Source organism: Mauremys reevesii, linkage group 7 (assembly GCF_016161935.1).
Source record: "Mauremys reevesii isolate NIE-2019 linkage group 7, ASM1616193v1, whole genome shotgun sequence".
NCBI classification, from domain to species: Eukaryota; Metazoa; Chordata; order Testudines; family Geoemydidae; genus Mauremys; species Mauremys reevesii.
Window position 1 is genome coordinate 116,055,284 of NC_052629.1, and position 17,489 is coordinate 116,072,772.

General features: G+C 41.5%; 1 protein-coding gene across 3 annotated transcripts in view; it reads left to right on the plus strand.

The window, feature by feature from the left end:
• The window catches only part of EIF4E3 (eukaryotic translation initiation factor 4E family member 3), a 63,257-nt gene that overhangs the window by 26,815 nt on the left and 18,953 nt on the right, over positions 1-17,489 (plus strand). The window contains exon 1 of one of the 3 annotated variants that reach the window (XM_039481063.1): positions 7,383-7,605. The exons of the other annotated variants lie outside the window; for them this stretch is intronic. Coding sequence (XP_039336997.1) covers positions 7,436-7,605 — 170 coding nt within the window. The 5' untranslated portion in view covers positions 7,383-7,435. Of the gene's footprint in view, positions 1-7,382; positions 7,606-17,489 lie in introns of those variants that run through there. 3 annotated transcript variants of the gene reach the window in all.

Sequence of the window (17,489 nt, forward strand, 5' to 3'; positions counted from 1 at the left end):
TGGTAGATGGAAAGAAGATATCAGAAGCTCAAATTAGGATGCTGGCTTGGAGGAGCTAGTCTGTTTAGAACCCAAGATGTTTGCCCTATAGCTACTCTTCTAACCTCTTCTTTGGCTGCAGTGCCTGTTTCACTTCGGTTTTGCCTCATGAGCTAAACTACAGGGAATGTCCAAAGAGAGAGACCGGCTCCTTTGCCCCAGAAGAAAAGAAACTTTCAGCCAGTTTTCATAACCAGAAGAGCAGGAGATCATGAAATACCATAACCATTCTACTGACCATTTTAACGCCTTCAATACTGACGTGCTGAGCAAAGTTTCAATTTTTTGATCTTTTACTTGAAGATCAACCTGTACCAGGCAGCCAGAATTTCCTGCTCCCTTGTGTCATCACTTAAGACATTTTCCTCTGAACACTTTCCAGTGCATTATCTTCTCTAATCCATGTGTTGCATGCTAATGGCTTTCATAGTGTAACTTTACATGCAATTTTCTTTGCAATTGTAATAGAAGCAGCAACATCTGCTATAGTAAAAACTCCATAATGGTTTCCATTGCAGGGTCAGTTTGGGTCACATTTTATTCCAGATGGAAAATTTCCAAGCTTGCTGTCCTTCCCAAAGGTGATTTTTTTGTTTTTGTTTTTTAAATTTGAACAAAACCAATTCAGTCCCTTTTCTGTATTCTAAATATGTATAATTCCTTTCTCGCTATAAAAAAATGTACTGAAGAGGCAGTGGATTCTGAGAAGGTTGCTGTTTGCTTTGTAATTTACCAAGGGGGTCTAGAGGATGTAAAGGTTAGAGATGAGTACTAGGCACGTCACAAATTTTGCAAGAGGGACCCCAGCTCTGAGCATCCTTAGTTTCTCCTAAGGAAAAAAACTAGTAAATTCCAAACTAAATACTACATTTAGGATGCCTGGCTAGGTACGCAAAAGTCAGGAAATGCCATAGCTAAGGTTGCACTACAGCTGTAACTCAGAGCACCTCTGGTTGGATATGCCAGTGGAAAACAGTGCACTGTGCAGGACTGGTTCCATGCTTTGTAACAAAATTAAAGGGAAGCCCATTTGTTTTTAACAAAATAAAGTTACATAATGGATTTTAGCTCTGACATGTTCCCAATTTGCAGCAAATGAAGAACACATTAAATAGAGTATATCACTGCCCGTATCACTTGAATACATTCTGTTTCCATGACAACCTCTGCTTAACAGCTTGGCTGATATGAAATCTTTCCTAGATGGGGGATCTCTTGCCAAAAACAGTGCAGTTCAACATTATACATATTTTTAGGCATTTTAAAACATTTCCTTTAACCTTTTAGAAGTAAATATAATGGGTTATAAAGGATGCTTTTATTTTATTCTAAACTTTGCTTTGGCTTTTGAATGGTTTGCTTGTCACTCTTTCCACCTACCATCAGCAAGTCTTTTATTTCTCACAATGCCTCAACCCACAGCATTGTCGCAGTCAATGATTCAGTAGTGACTGTAACATAAGGTTTATATCCAGTAGAAATTAGTTTTCATGGCTGCTGGCCCATTCTGTGAGCCTCAAGAATACCAGAATCAGCAACTGAATTGTAAGCAGTACCAGCCAGAGGATCCATTGAACTTGGAGCCTGATCCAAGCCTCATTGGAGTCCGTGGATATTTTTGTTGACTTCGGTGGGCTTTGGATCAGGTGATGATAGGAGACCCCTAGATGGTTTAGAATGGAGGTGACATTTTAAAAAAAACAAACAATTTTAACAAGGGTTCAGTCTCCGTTAGTTGGCAGGTATCAGTTATGCCTGAGAACAAACAGAAAAATAGAACTAGTATATTGCAAGTAAAACCAACTGATGCCTAGTTATAAACTAGGTAGTATAAGAAACAACTTGGTACCGTGTCTATAGTCATTGTGTAGAATAAATGTCCTTAGATCATTGATAATATTCATGTCCTTAAATACATTATGTAAAATTAATATGTCTTTAGTTAAATTAAGTGCTAATATTACTAGATATGTGCTGGGGAAAATAAATGAATGCACAATAATACATTGGGTAGTATTACAGTAATCATTCTAGCAATTAGCTAGAGTGAAATCCGACACACCAGTATTGGTTCCTTAATTTCTGGTTCCACGTCTTCTGTTTTTACCAAGCATGATTTCAAGATAGTCTTGAATTACAAGAATGTGGCCTTTTTTATTTGAATTAATTTAGGCTCTGTCTGGTTCTCTTACACCTGTTTATAACATTCATTACTGAAAACAACTTGACCTACTTTCCATCAACTTTTTTTCTTGTAGGTTATTGTAAAATCCTATGACCGTTCATATACTTTTTACAGGTGAGCTCACAATTGGGGTATATTTGTCTATTCACAACAGGTCATTCCCAATTGACTGTACATTGGTCATTCCAGGCTGCTTGCCTTGCCATTCTGAGTGCTGGATTTTTTTTCTCTCAGAGAAGTCTTCTAAAGTACTGTCGTATCAAACCTGTGGTCAGTGGACCTTACTGGTGGTCAGCGATGCACTTTCCCGTGGTCCAAAGAGAGCGGACTATCATGTTGTGCTAGTTCTCTTCCTTGCTTCCAGTTGCTAAATTGCACTTTTTAAAAAAAAGCTAAAAATTCATCAAATTCGGTCTCATTTTCACATATGCAATTGTGGTCATTGCCACATCGATCTTCTACAACAGCAAATGGGACTGGAGGGGATGTGAGGAGTCCCAAATGGGAAAGGAAAGGATTCCACCAAACAATCTCATGTTTTAAGACCGAGTGCCCCCATTCTAAACTACCCTAAGTTAAGATTAAAGTAGGGGTTTATATTTAATGCTCCCTGCGATGGGTGCCTCTTTTTGCAAATCAGAACCAGCTCTTGCATTTGTGAAACTCCCTCTGAAGTCAGTAACACTTTTGGAGATTGTAAGTGTAGACCCTAAATGTAAATCACCTCCATCCCAATTTTCTAGGCAATATTCAGCACTTCTTCCTGATGCTTCCAAAGAGCCTACTCCAGCATTGTGTGTCTGTAATTACCTGCCCCCAACATGAAATTGGTTGAGGCTCTGCTATGGCAGAGAGGTGCAGGAAAGTGCAGTGTGCCTCTAGCAGCTACAGTTACAGAGCTAGCTGTGCCTCTGTTGCCTCCCGGGTTTCTTTGAGTGGCACCAGGCCTTGGCCTTTACCTATTCCAGGATGGAATTTTGCAGTTCTCTCACTCTTAGTCTCACCCTCGGCTACAGTAGCCTGTGTATCAGCTGTGCTTATCCAGCAGGTCTAACTTGTTCAACATCTGTGATCTTTTTCGCCCTTTGGGAGTCTGTGACCAGTGATGTACAGTGATCAAGGCAGCTTTGTTAAAACCAAAGTATTAGTTATTTTAGCAGGAAGAACAAAGCATTAAAGAAAAAAGGGTTTTAAAACAGTCTACATGTGTCTGTGCCTTATTGTGATGGTGACATAGGCAGTTCTAACTTTTTCAGACGCCCCAGCAGGTCCCAGTGCCTCAGTCCGGTTCCCCCAAACAATTTACACCTCTCTCAGGAGAAGTTTACTCCTTTTAAACTGGCAGAATTCTTTTGTCCTTCTGTGTTCATAGGACTTTTCCTGCCCTGGTTCAAATCAGTTTTGTAGGTTAGAGATGAAGCAAAATTAAGCAAAGATAGTATCTCTGGCATTGTCCCTTCACGACTCCTAAGTGTTTGTTGAGCCATTTTCTTTCCTTCCTGATTTTTTCAGACCGACTTTTGTTGTTAACATAATATAGTCAGACAAAAAGTACCCCAAGAACCAGGGCAACATACAATATTCATAAATAATTACAGAGCAGCTCCAAATCCATCACCCACAAAATGTGATAGTAGTATATGTCCCACTCCCAACTGTATTTTTCATCTGTCAGTTAGGAGAACTGAGGTTATGGCATACTCATATCTCCTCAATTTGACCATGGCTTAAGGGTTATCACATTTTTTACTGACTTTATAGATACAGAAAGCAGAAGTTTCCAGTACATACCAATATTTACTTTGTAAGAGGAGATGGCAAAGGGTGGCTTTTATCAGTGTGTATCCCTTTAAAAAGAAATCTTTTAACTACATGACAAACATTAAAACAGTATTTTAAACAAAAATCCTGTAAAAATCTTTAAATGTTTCAATGATTATTTCCTTAGATTTTTCCTCATTGGTCTGAATTCAAACCTGCTAGTGCAAGGAGGTGCTTGTGATGCACAGAGGATTCATCCTAGGGTTGTAGGGGGCAGGTAGTGTTTTCATAGTTGTTCTTTGTTTGATCCACCTAGGAAGGTAGCTTTAGCTTCTATCAAAGGCTCCATACAAGCCCCATAGATAAAGAATGCACTAATCCAGTGCATCATCTGGCTGCACTCTCTCTCCCCAGCCAGATTTACCCTCTTCAATGGGATTTCCAGCATTCGTTGTATCCTCTGTTCCCCACTGTAGACTTTCTGTCACTGGCAGCCATCGTCTGCACTGATGTAAGCTGGGGTGAATTTAGATTGTACACGTCTCTCTTGGAAAAATGGCTGAGGGCTTGTCTGCATGGGGAAATAGCCAATCTGCACGAGCTCCCCAGGTAGATGCTCTTATTCTGGACACTAAGAGGGATTTTTTCTGATTTTAGCTTAATCCAGCGGTTCTCAAACTTCATTGCACCACCACCCCCTTCTGACAACTAAAATTACTACATGACCCCAGGAGGGTGGGGGACTGGAGGCTGAGCCCACCCGAGCCCCACCACCCCAGGTCGGGGGCCCAAGCCCAAGGCTTCACCCCCAGGCAGGAGGCCTGTACACTGAGCCCTGCTGCCCAGGACTAAAGCCGAAGCCTGAGCCCTGCCACCCAGGGCTTTAGCCCTCGGGCTTCGGCACTGGGGTTCGGGCTTTGGCCCCAGTCCCCAGCAAGTCTAACACCAGCCCTGGAGACCCACAGTTTGAGAACTCCTGGCTTAATCCATTTTGGAAGGGGATTAAGCTAAACCACAAAATGGCATCAGTGCAAAATAAGAGTGTCCAGAAGGAAAGTTGTAGCAGAATAGCTACTGAGCTTTAAATTCACGACTAGCTTATTTTGTAATTGACTTTCCCACATAGACAAGCCCTGAATCTGGGTGATTTGGTTCTCTCTATTTCTGGAGTCCTTTTGTGTACTGATACTTACAGAGTTCATGATAACAGCAATTTCTTTTAAAATTGAGAAATAGGGCTTGCGGGCTGGATACCTCAGTGCTAATGGAATATGGAACATTTCACCTTGATGAGGCCACTGATTTCTGTCTGGTCTAGGTTGATGGTGAACAAAAGCTAGTAACGGCTAGTAATCTGCTTGAGTTTGTGAAATGAGTTGGTGGTCTCAGCCTCGTTCCTAGGGCAACAGCTGTGCATATGAGAAAATCACCACATCTATTGGCACTGATGGACACGTTGGTTGGGAATCTCAGCAAAGGCATACCAATAACTTAATAGGCACGGAGACTGAACTACTGCAGTCACAGGGCCTAGACATTGGCCCCTTCCTCATCCCCTACTCCTTCTGAGTAAAACAAACCACATGGGTTATTTTGGCTGGATAAGGCCCCATCTTGTGTTCTTTTTGAAAGATTACAATTTTTGATGTTCACCGCCAAAATAAAAGGAGGGTCCACAACAGGCATATCAATGGATACAGCAATCCAAACTATTCCAAATGGTCGTTATCTTCTGCCTTCTATTTTAAGAGTAAATTAAATAACAAGAGATGATGCAACTAGTTTTCCAGAACTTATTTGATTTGTCAAAGCAGTTAACGGGTTCCATCTGCACAGTATAATCATTAACTTTTTGTTTCCCTGCTAATGTACATCCTGTTTTTTATGGGTGACCTTACTGATGGATTCGTTTTTTAAAAGGAACATGGTTTTATTAATGCTCTTTTAGGATGAGGTATGTATGAAATTATTCATCCCATTAAATATGCTTTCCAAGAATCCTATACAATTCATGGTCTTCAATCGTGCTATCACTTATGCACCTGCTTAACTTTACTATGAGTAAAATTATTTTGTATTTACTTTTTATTAGAGTAACGTTCTAGCACGTGTGCTTTCTGAAATATAAGGAACAGCTTTCTATAGACAAAGGTAAATACATTCAATAAAAAAGGATGATCAAAAAGATATATAGAGAATAAAAAAAGTTAAAGATTTGTCATATGCTATGTCCCTCCCAGTGCCTGTATGTGGTCTGCTTATGTCTTTATCCTGCAGATACACATGAGCAGTCCCATTTCACTCCATGGGATGAAATGTGCATTTGTTACCCAGGTGTTTGCAGGATTAGGCCCTAAAGTCCAGATTTTAAAGGTATTTAGGCACTGCTCTGCCCAGCTCAGCCTTGCAAGATCTAAGTGATTTAGGAGCCTACGGGTTTGTCTACATTTGAAAGTTGTATCTGCATAGTTACAATCCATCAGAGGTGTGGAAAAAATGCAGTCTTATTGACTGTAGCTATGCTGCCATAACCTCCATTGCAGACACAGCTATGCCGAGGGCAGAATTCTTCCATCAGTGTAGCTATAGCTAATACCGTTGAGGAAAAAATCCTTTTATCAGTGTAGACTGTCTGCCCTATAAGGCTGTGCCAACATAGCAATGCACGTATAATTTCTACAGTCTAGACATACCCCAAGTCTCATTTTTGAAAGGGGACTTAGGAGCTAAAGTCCCATTGACAGTGAGGTCAACATGTGTGAATTGGTCTGCCCACAGAGCCTACTGCGGGATCAGGGCCTTAGGCTGGGAGTTCTTTGGGACAGGGAATCTTTCTCCAACTGTAATGCATATGCATCTGGCAAACTTTCCAGTGTGGTAGGAGTGTGCAATAATGGAAAATGGATGATTTGCTTTTAAAAAATGGTTCTCCCTCATGAGAAGGGCGCACATGTCACCGTCTTCAATGTCCCTGCATTTGTGGGGGTGTCTCTGTGTCTTTCTCCTTCTCGGTAGTGGTCGGTATCCTGGAGGGGTGCACCGACCTGTCTGTGTCGCTTTGCCAGTGTGTCCTCCCCCCTTCCCATCTGTCTGTCCCTTTCCATTAGGCGTAGGGTTGCCAATTTAGGTTGGACGTCTTCCTTGGAGGTTTCATCTCGGGACATAATATTTAAGGACAGATTCAATTTTAATTCCTGGAGACTCCAGGGCAGTCCTGGAGGGCTGGCAACGCTGCTAGGCTCTGGGTGTCTGTCCCTCTCATTGCCTGAGTCTCCCTCTTTGTCGGTGTGTCTGTCTCTCCCCTTGTGTGTCTGTGGGTCCCGATGGCTGCCCGCGGCCCTATCTCCTCCCCTCCCAGCCCGTCTCCCTGCCGGCGCGGCGCCCCCTGCTGCCCGGCGCGGGGGACGGGAGGCCCTGACAGCCTCGGCCGGCGGGAGGAAGCGCAGGGCCATGGCGCTGAGCCCCCCCGAGAGCCAGCCGGGGCCGGCGCGCCCGCACCCGCCGCCCGAGCAGGAGGGCGACGAGGACCCGGTGCCCATCAACCACCAGCAGCTGCGGAGCCTGGAGCCCGAGCCGGGCGGGATCCCGCTGCACTCGCCGTGGACCTTCTGGCTGGACAAGTGAGTGCGGGGCCGGGGCCGGGGCCCGGGGCCCTCCGCGATCCCCCGCCCGCCCGCCTGACCCCCGCCCCCGGGTCCAGGGACCCTCCGCGATATCCGCCCCCGCCGCGGGACCGCCCGCCTGACCCCCGCCCCGTGACCCTCCACGATACCCCCACCCCACCCCCCCCCCCCGCCCGCCTGACCCCCGCCCCGGGCCCAGGGACCCTCCGCGATACCCCCGCCCCGCCCGCCTGACCCCGGGGCCCAGGTCCAGGGACCCTCCGCGATACCCACCCCCGGAAACCTCTGCCTGCCCAACCCCCCCCCCCCACACCCACACCCGCACAGGGACTCTCTGCTAGGCCCCATGAGACAGCCCCCCCCCCCCGCCTAAGGACCCTCTGTGAGACCCCCCCCAGCATAGGAACCTCTGTCCTGAGCAGGGCCCTGCTAGACCCCCAGGCCCAGGGCTCAACGCTGCTGGGTGTCTCAGACCGGGGGGGTGGGTCTGGTCTTCTCTGCCTTGCCGGCTCTGCCAGGGGGTGAGAGACCAGCTCCATAACCCCCAACCCCAAATACATGGGGCTGAGCAGCAGGGGGGACCCTCTCCGAGCCTAGACTAGAAGCCCCCCACTGCTCCTAACTGTCCCAGCCCACACACTCCTAACTGCCACAGTCCAGACTCAAACCCGACACCCCTCCAGTCCTGACTACCCAGCTTAGAGTGAAAGTTTGATGCCTGCTCCCATTTTTGACTGCCTCACCCTAAAGTCAAAGCACACATATCTTTACCCAAACTTCATAATGTGAGATTGGCTTGTTGTCCTACAGAACTGGGTTGTAACCAGAGAATGAGTCCAGGAGCCATAAATAAAAAGCTTCTTCCTATTAGTCAGCTGTGGCCTGAAACTAATACCATTTCTTACAACATCTTGGATTTCATTAGCACCTTTCCCCCCACAGGGCTTTACAAACTAATGTTCAACATGTATTCAGGGATCATTTCAGCTGTTGCTGAAACGTTGCCATGCTTATGGCAGCTGTTTAACATGTGAACAAAACAACTCACAGCACAACAAATTAGAACATGAAGTGAAGGACGACAGTAATAAAAACAAAACTTCCTTGTAATGCTGACACTTAATAAGATCATAAATGAATTTTTAAAGGAGTAAGAGCTCACCAAGTTTCCTGAAATACTCTTATTGCTAGTTATTGTGCATCTGCAGTGCAATGAGTGCAGTACAGAAGAAGAAATTGTCCCAGTGCCATAGTGTTAATGATCTAAATTGAACACTGACAATGCAGTTCAGATGCTACAGGCCGTCTATATATAATGTTTTAGCAAATTAAGTTGTATTTGTTTTATGGTAAACAACCTAGACTGTTTTGGCCAATAAGTATCCATTGATTACTGCTATTACTCACAACATACTCTAGGGTTTTGATATAATGTTCTTTTTAAAAATAAGCGTAAAAACACTGAACAACAGCTCTGATCTTTGTCTTTTGTAACCTGGGTTGAATGATGGCGAGTTATTTGTCTCACCCTGACTTTCATGTGTACTACACATGGGAAAACTTTCTATAGGTAGCTAGTATAGACATTAATTCAACAAAACTTTTTTATATACCACTAGTTGATAGCTTTAACTTTTTCTAATACTATAGTCATAACATTAAGAAAATACATTTCAGAAATGGCTTTTCTTCGTAGTATAACAAACAAACATTGATTCAGGTAATAGTGTTGTTTCAAGCCCTAAATTTAGACATAATGCTTGTAAGGGAAATAACAGTAGGCTAATGGTTATATTTATAAGATCATGCTGTTATTTCACTTAAGGCATGTACACACCTTGATAGTTTCTGTAATGCCGCCTTCCCCGACTTTAGCGTGATTATATGTGGGTGCAGGGATCTACCTACACTGAGTTATTTGAAGGACTGTGGCCTACATTTATAATCTTTTAAAAACTGTATCAACTCACTTCTTATAGATGGTCCAGCAGAAGTGAGATTTTTGGAGGAATTAGCTAAATCTTACATTAGTTAAGCAAAGTGAATATCTAATTGCCACCTAACATTTTACCTACTTGACTTTTTTTAGGAGCTTTACCTTACTCTAGAGACTAACAAATTTATTTGAGCATAAGCTTTTGTGATCTATAGCCCACTTCCTCGGATGCATGCAATGGAAAATACAGTAGGAAGATATATACACACAGATAACATGAAACAATATGTGTTACCATACACACACTAATGAGAGTGATCAGTTAAGGTGAACTATTACCAGCAGGAGAGAAAAAAACTTTTTGTAGTGGTAATCCAAATGGTCCATTTGCAGCAGTTGACAAGAAGTTATGAGGAACAGTGATGGTGGTGGGGCGGGAATAAACATGGGGAAATAGTTTTACTTTGTTTAATGACCCATCCACTCCTAGTCTTTATTCAAGCCTAATTTAATGGTGTCCCTTTTGCAAATTAATTCCAATTCAGCAGTCTCTCATTGGAGTCTGTTTTTGACTTTTTTTGTTGTAATATTCGACTTTTAGGTCTGTAATCAAGTGACCAGGGAGATTGAAGTGTATATCTATCTTCCTACTGTATTTTCCACTGCATGCATCCGATGAAGTGGGCTGTAGCCCACGAAAGCTTATGCTCAAATAAATTTGTTAGTCTCTTAAGATGCCACAAGTACTCCTGTTCTTTTTGCGGATACAGACTAACACGGCTGCTACTCTGAAACCTGACCTTACTCTGTAGCTGAAACATGGGTAAGGCTACGTTTTAGTCACAGGTATTTTTAGTAAAAGTCACAGGCCGTAAACCAAAATTTACGGCCCGTGACCTGTCCATGACTTCTACTATATACCCCTGACTAAAACTTGGGCGGGGGATGTGTGTCGGAAGGAGAGCGGCCTGGGTACTTGGGGCGCGGGGCGGGGCGGGCCGCGAGCTGCGAGGCCAGTGCTCTGGGCGGAGGCAGCGTGCAGTGCTGCCTAGCTATGACTCCGCGTAGCAGCTGAGCAAGGGGGATGTCGCTGCTTCTGGGGAGCCCCCCAGGTAAGTGCCGCCCACAGCTCACCTCACCCCATCCCATGCCCCAACCTCCTGCCAGCGCCCACACCCAAACTCTGCTACTGCCGGGGGGAGGGGTGTGGTAGCCCGAGACTGCCCCAGCAGCAGCCGGTGTGACTGGCGCAGGGGCTGCCCGAGCTGCCCCTGAGCTGCTGCAGAAGTCATGGAGGTCACAGAAAGTCTCCATGACAAACCCGCAGTCTTAAACGTGGGCAATTATCAACACTGGAATTGATACTGGTGAGGCTTACAGATGGACATACAGGAACAATGCAAAACCCACAAGAGTTCAGAAATTATGTGACAGCATGAGGAAGAGGCTTCAATCTTTGACTTTTTACAACTATCCTCTTTGGAGAAATACAACCTTTTAAAAAAAAGAATCGCAAGTTCTTTTCTATCCTAGTATCACCGGTAAAAAATATCTTCACTGTGTCTTATTAACTGTTTAATTGAGAAATGTGGAGAAACCTTTGAGAATACACAAGAGGCTCTTCCGATCCTGCAAACACTCACTTGAGCAATCCCATTGGGTTTAAGTCATAAGTATGTGCAGGATCAAGGCCTAAAGTGTTAAATAACCATTCAGACCCTGCTGGAGTTAGCTACCCTGAAGCTGATTTGTCAGTTGGATTTGTTCCCAGTTGATCTACACAGCCATTTGGAGATGTGCATGTTTATCTCTTGTGGCCAACAGCAAAGAAAGTTTAAGATCCATGTCAAATTATTGAATTATATATTATGAAATGTTAAAAAAGCCCATCCTATTTCAGAATTTTTTAAATTTAAATTGATTTTTTTTACTAACTTTTGCCTTAACTACCTCATATAAGTACATATGATAGTGTACATTTTTGCTTATTTTAAATTAATAAAAATAGTGAAATTAAACACCACAGAACTGGAAGATATGTTTTTGCGTTATTGAGTTGTCTGACAAGCCCCTTCTAACCAGTTAGGAGTTGAAGGTTGTGCAATATGTAATTCTAAAGGTATGGCTCAGAAGTCAAAAGTTTCTAGTGGTCTTCATACTCATAATACACAAAATATTATTTTTGTGCATTTACTAATAAGGAAGAGGTGAACAAATAATGGATTAATGTCAAGAGAGAAGGATGGCAGAAAACAGAATAGGTGTTTTATACATTTAAAAATAAATATAAGCTTAAAGCATAAAAACAGAAGGTAGCTTTTGATACGCAGGGCCCCAATCCTGCACTTATCTTTGTGTGGGCAGACCTCTGTGCTTATGCAAAGTCTCATTGAAGTGGCTATGGGCAGAGGCATCCACCTATGCAGACCTGATTGTTGTAGGATCAGTGCTTAGGCTTGTACCGTCTGTAATGAGTTGTAAATAACTGAAATATATCCAAACAGTGCACAACTTTATCTATAAATGCAAACATATTTTTCATTTGCTTCTAAAACCACTTAATGTGGGTTGGTGAAGAGACTATCTCATGACAGGGAATAGTATTTTTGCCTACCATTAAATATAATGTTACTCCAGACTTGTTTTGAAATGCTAGATGAAGTGGCTGCTAAGTATCAAGAAAACACTGAGGTAGGTGTGTAGAATTGTCTGTAACCTCTGGTAACTTTAAATTACAAAACTGTATTGAGGGAGAGAGTTTAACATACGTTAAAAGACCTCCAAGGAATTTATACATCTGCATCAAGTCCATTCTCTTATAACAAGATAAATAATAATTTGTAACAAACACACACACATATATTACTAGTGCCTGGTGTACTACCAAATGGATGATTTAAATTTAATCTCATTGTATTATAATAGTAATTTGATTAATATTTCCTGCCTTGAAAAATAAATGTCTCTGCTTCACCTCCAGCTTTTAAAAAAAAAAAAGACGATATAACGTTTTAAAAAGTGATAGAACATAACCTAATAGTAGAAGTTTGCAAGTGTTCCAAAACTAGAAAGGAGCATTTAGCACATGAAAATTAAACTGTTTTCCTCCTCCTTTTGCAGGGCCACTAGTCTGCGCCTGCTGTAGTTTACCTGCTTTTGTTGTTTGTTGGAAAGCTGCAGTATGAACTGCATTGGTGACACTGTATTGCCGATGGACCTCCAGTGGGTCTTACAGATGCCTGTCACTCCAACTCAGCAAACTGAGCCGTACTAATGCACCCTTACGCCCACATGGGGCTCAGGCTCTGCACAGGTGTAGGGTTCTGCCCACATGAATCAGCTTTCAGGATCCTGGGCCTTTGAGTGAAAGGCAAGTCTTGTGGTTTTTACAATACCCTGCAGTCTTGCAAGTTTTCAAAAATGATTATATCCCATAGGGTATAAGCATTTTAAAAACAGTGCTTTAAAAAATGAAGACTCTCGTTAGGCAGTTAGCAGTTTCCTGGTGCGTGTGATGTCTGGCTTATTGTGTTAAATGAGAATTCGACAGGTGTTGCAGAAAAAGTCTTGGATTTGGGTCTTGCAGGTACTAAGGTGGCTTGAGGCATTCAGAACAATTGTTTCATTCGATTTTGGAATTTAGATCTGCAGATCATCTTTGTATAAAAAACAAAGCTACAACTGAAACTAGTATATGTGCCCATTTACACATGTATACCAATTTCATATGTCAGTATTGAGCAAATTTTATAGCAGTTGTTAAGCCCCAGAAAATTTGAACACAGCCTGTAATATGACCAATGTATAACAATTTATGGTCAATGCTACACTGAGTAAAAACCTTTCTAATGAATAACTAAAAGAATATGCTAGTAGCACTAGCTGCTAGTTTTCAAGCTGTGGCAGGAAAAGACTACAGCTGGATCCAGCAATCTGATCTGCGGGTAACTTCTCCAGAGCCCCAGTTACTTCAGTGGGACTCCACATGGGTGCACGGGTCTGCTAAGTAGGTTAGATGGTAGGATCATGACCTAATTCTGTTCCTGCGTGACTGCTAAAGCAATGCTTTTAAGCTAAATTACTTATGTTATAAGCATAGATTAATACCACTGTAACAAAAAACCCACAAACGTCTTTGTTTTTAAAAAAGAAAAAATATCTTGTGACTAAACATTGACAAATTTAGTGCAATGTTGTTAATCCACTCCAGAGAAGTGAAAACTTTTATATACAGCACTTATCCTGTCAAAATTTTAGATTTCCCTTTTCCCTTTAACATTATTATGAGCTTTGTAATTACAAATAAAGGAGTTTAAAATATAGTTTTAAACATTTCCACCAATCTGTGTATTTTAGTGACCATTTTGAAATTATACAATTGTGGATATAACATATTTGAAACAATTTAGAACTTTTAAAGCTTCTCCTGCAGCAAACCTTTAGTTGTCTAGGCGTCTATATCAGCTATCTAGGATCATGAAGAGGTGGCTTGCAATGAAAAACATTAGTAATATAAAAATGTTCAGCTTAGCAAGTGCTTCGTGACAATTTTAGTGGTTTGAAGTCATTCTTTGTCTATATTCAGGCTGGATTACCAGATTTGGCTGGTTGCTAGTGGGTGCTTCTGAGTGTACATTTTGGAGGTAAATATTTTGCTTTTCTAGACCAAAAAGGTTTGCATCTAAATATTTAGCGTGAAATTTGCAGAAGTTCTCAACTTTGGTCTGACTCTCCTCCCATCAAAACCAGTGGTAAAACTCCCATTGATGTCTGTGGGAGCAGAGTTATATCGGTGCTGAGCACGTCCGAAAATCTGACCCTTAATTCTTGCAGATAATGTCTGAGCCGCAAGTCAGTGTTAGACACTGATAGTGAGAACGTCCTGAGTAGCATTAGAAAATAAAAAATGGGATATAAATCTAATGGCTCAGGCATAATAAGGAACCACTAACTGCTATGGGTAAGAAAAAAAATCTTCATGTCTGGGCAAGTTATTTAAAGTGCCAGGTTTCTTGCACTTTTGTCCCAAGCAACTTTACTGCTTACTGTCAAAGACAGCATATGAGGATAGGTGGACTTCTGGGTCCCATGTGGTCTGGCAACTCCTTTATTTCTTATTGCATTAATTTTTCCCCTGCTAAGATCCTGATGACCATGCAGTATTTGGGAAAGGAACACCCAGCCTCAGAGCAAGATGCAAGGTGGAACAGATTGGTTAGCATAAGTGGTTAGCTCATATTGTAAGGGACCGTTCAAGGTAGACTGGCATGTTAACACCTCTGCCGTCATAGGACAAAAAGAGGGGAATACAGGTTGTTGTAATAAGCCATAAGTCCAGTGTCTTTGTTCAGTCCATGATTTTTGGCACATAGCAGAGTAATGTTATTTTATCAGTAGATTGTTCATAGAATTCTAAAAGAAAATATCACTTATATGGCATATATAAAGAAGTGAAATAAGATAATAACCAGACCCAAAACCAAAAAGCATGAAACATCCTGTGTTTAAATGATTGGTGTCTTATTGGCTAAGTAAATACTTTTAGTTACTGACTTTTTATTAATGATAAAATTGTTGATAGTACATTTTTTTCACATAAGTATGTGCGAGACTTTTTGTATATTCCACCTTATAAGGGAATAAAACAGTATCCTAACGGATAGGAGTGGGGCAACTATTTCCGTAAGAGAGGAGCAAATGAAAGGCACTGTTTTGCCATGGCAAACAATTTTCAAGGCATTTGTTGTCAATATCTGCTTTTGTCTGCATCTATTATTAAAATTAGGATAAATCCTTCATTGCCAGGTAGATAATCTAAATGGGCTAATATTAGTTTTATTCTTCAACGTCAGTAATTCGGTGCTTAAAATTATGTTGTTCCTTGGTACATAGAATTTAGCAGTGAAGAGCTATAAAGATTAATTTCTGGTCTTCATAGAAAGGTGAATGGCACTTTTGCTTTACCTGTTTTGAAAATGTGAAGGTGATTGGACAGAAGGAGCTCTAAAGCTGTCCTGTATTTTAGTCTTGGCATCAAAAATTTAGGGGAGATTAACAATGGGCAATCAGTTGCCAACCCCCTATTGAACAGCAATAATAGTTGTGATAACTAGCAAAATCACCCCCATAAACATTTTTTAAAATTGATATTTGCTGTGGTACTAAATTAAAACAAAATAAATACTGATGCACATGTATTCTAATAAGTTGGAGCATAAACTGGACAATACAGAGCACAAGTATATATTTCAGTTCATCAGCATCTTATATAAAATACACTGATTCTTAGAACCACATGCACAAAACCCACCAGCTTTTTGGTGGTAAATAAGCCCAATGAGCCCTCTTGCCATATGCTTCAGAAAGTGGCTGTTGATGCACTGGGGGCTATAGGGGATCACAAACTATATATGGGTCAACAATATAGTGCTGTTGCAAAAAAAAGAACAAACTCATTTAGGGGTGTATTAGCAGCAGAGTTGTGTGCAAGACTCAGGAATTAATTCTTCTACTCATCACTGATAAGATCTCAAATGGAGTATTGTGTCCAGTTCCTGAGCTTCCTACTTCAGGAAAGATGTGAACAAATTGGTGCCCAGAGGAGAGCAAGAAAAACAATTAAAGATCTAGAAATCATGACCTATGAGGAAAGATTGAAAAAATTGGGTTTGTTTAGTCTGGAGAAGAGACGACTGAGGAGAGGAGGAGAATATGATACCAACCTTCAAGTACATAAAAGGTTGTTATAAGGAGGAAGGTGATACATTGTTCTCTTTAGCTACTGAGGACAGGACAAAAAGTAATGGGCTTAAATTGCAGTAAGGAAGATTTAGGTTAGACATCAGGAAAAACTTCCTAACTGTAAAGGTAGTTAAGCATTGGAACAACTTACCTAGGGAGGTTGTGTAATCTCCATCCTTGGAGGTTTTTTTAAGAACAGGTTAGACAAACACTCATCAGGAATGGTCTAGATCAGTGAGACTCAGACCTCAGTGTTTCAGGAGCCAAGTTAGCGATCAGCCTTACCCAAAAGAGCCACAGTAGTGAGAATTCATTGTTTCATTTACTATAGTACTAATCATATTTAAACAGTATGATGTGGAAATATTTAGTTTGTATGTATCTCATAGCAACATGACTGACCATGTATTATTTTATCAACTACAATTGGTTAATAACAGAGTAAAAGCATCCTGATTGGTTAATAACTTAGATTGGTTAATACCATGTGATTAAAGAGTCATTTGCAGCTCACAAGCTTCAGTCTGAGTATCAGTGGTCTAGATAATATTTAGTCCTGGATCAGTGCAGGTTAGGGGACGAGATGACTATCAAGGTCCCTTCCTGTGCTACATTTCTATGATTCTAAATAAAGCCTTTTATAACTAACATAACTTAATATATCTTATAATCATCTGTGTGGTGTCTAAGAACCTTTTGGTGAGAATAAGATGTGCTGAGTCTGCTGAATGGACAGCGAGGAGGTTTATATGTTGAATCTTGAATTATGACAGCTTCCCTACTGTTGGAACAGCAATAGAGGCTCACGCTGCCTCTGACTAGAAGCTCACATCTTCCCTATCCAGTGGAGGACTATTTTTGCAATTTGTCCAGTTTATAACATAGATACATTAGAGGTATTCATCATAAATCTGTTACATTGTTGACTGGCCTGACTACCAGGGCTCTGACCATCCATTACACAGCCCTAGGGAGTCTGGAGATGATTGAGAGCAGTGATTTGAGTCTACTGTAACAACCTCAAAGAAAGTCAAGGGTACATTTTAAAATTAGAATTTGTCAGCTGATAGAAAACTTTTCTGTCTCTGATGTTATGTGGAAAAAAAATATGCTAAGGGCCACATTTATCATATGAATTCAGGGAAATGGCCTCCTCTTTTTCATCCTGTGGTTAGACCGGCTATTCCTCTGAGTTTTCACAGAG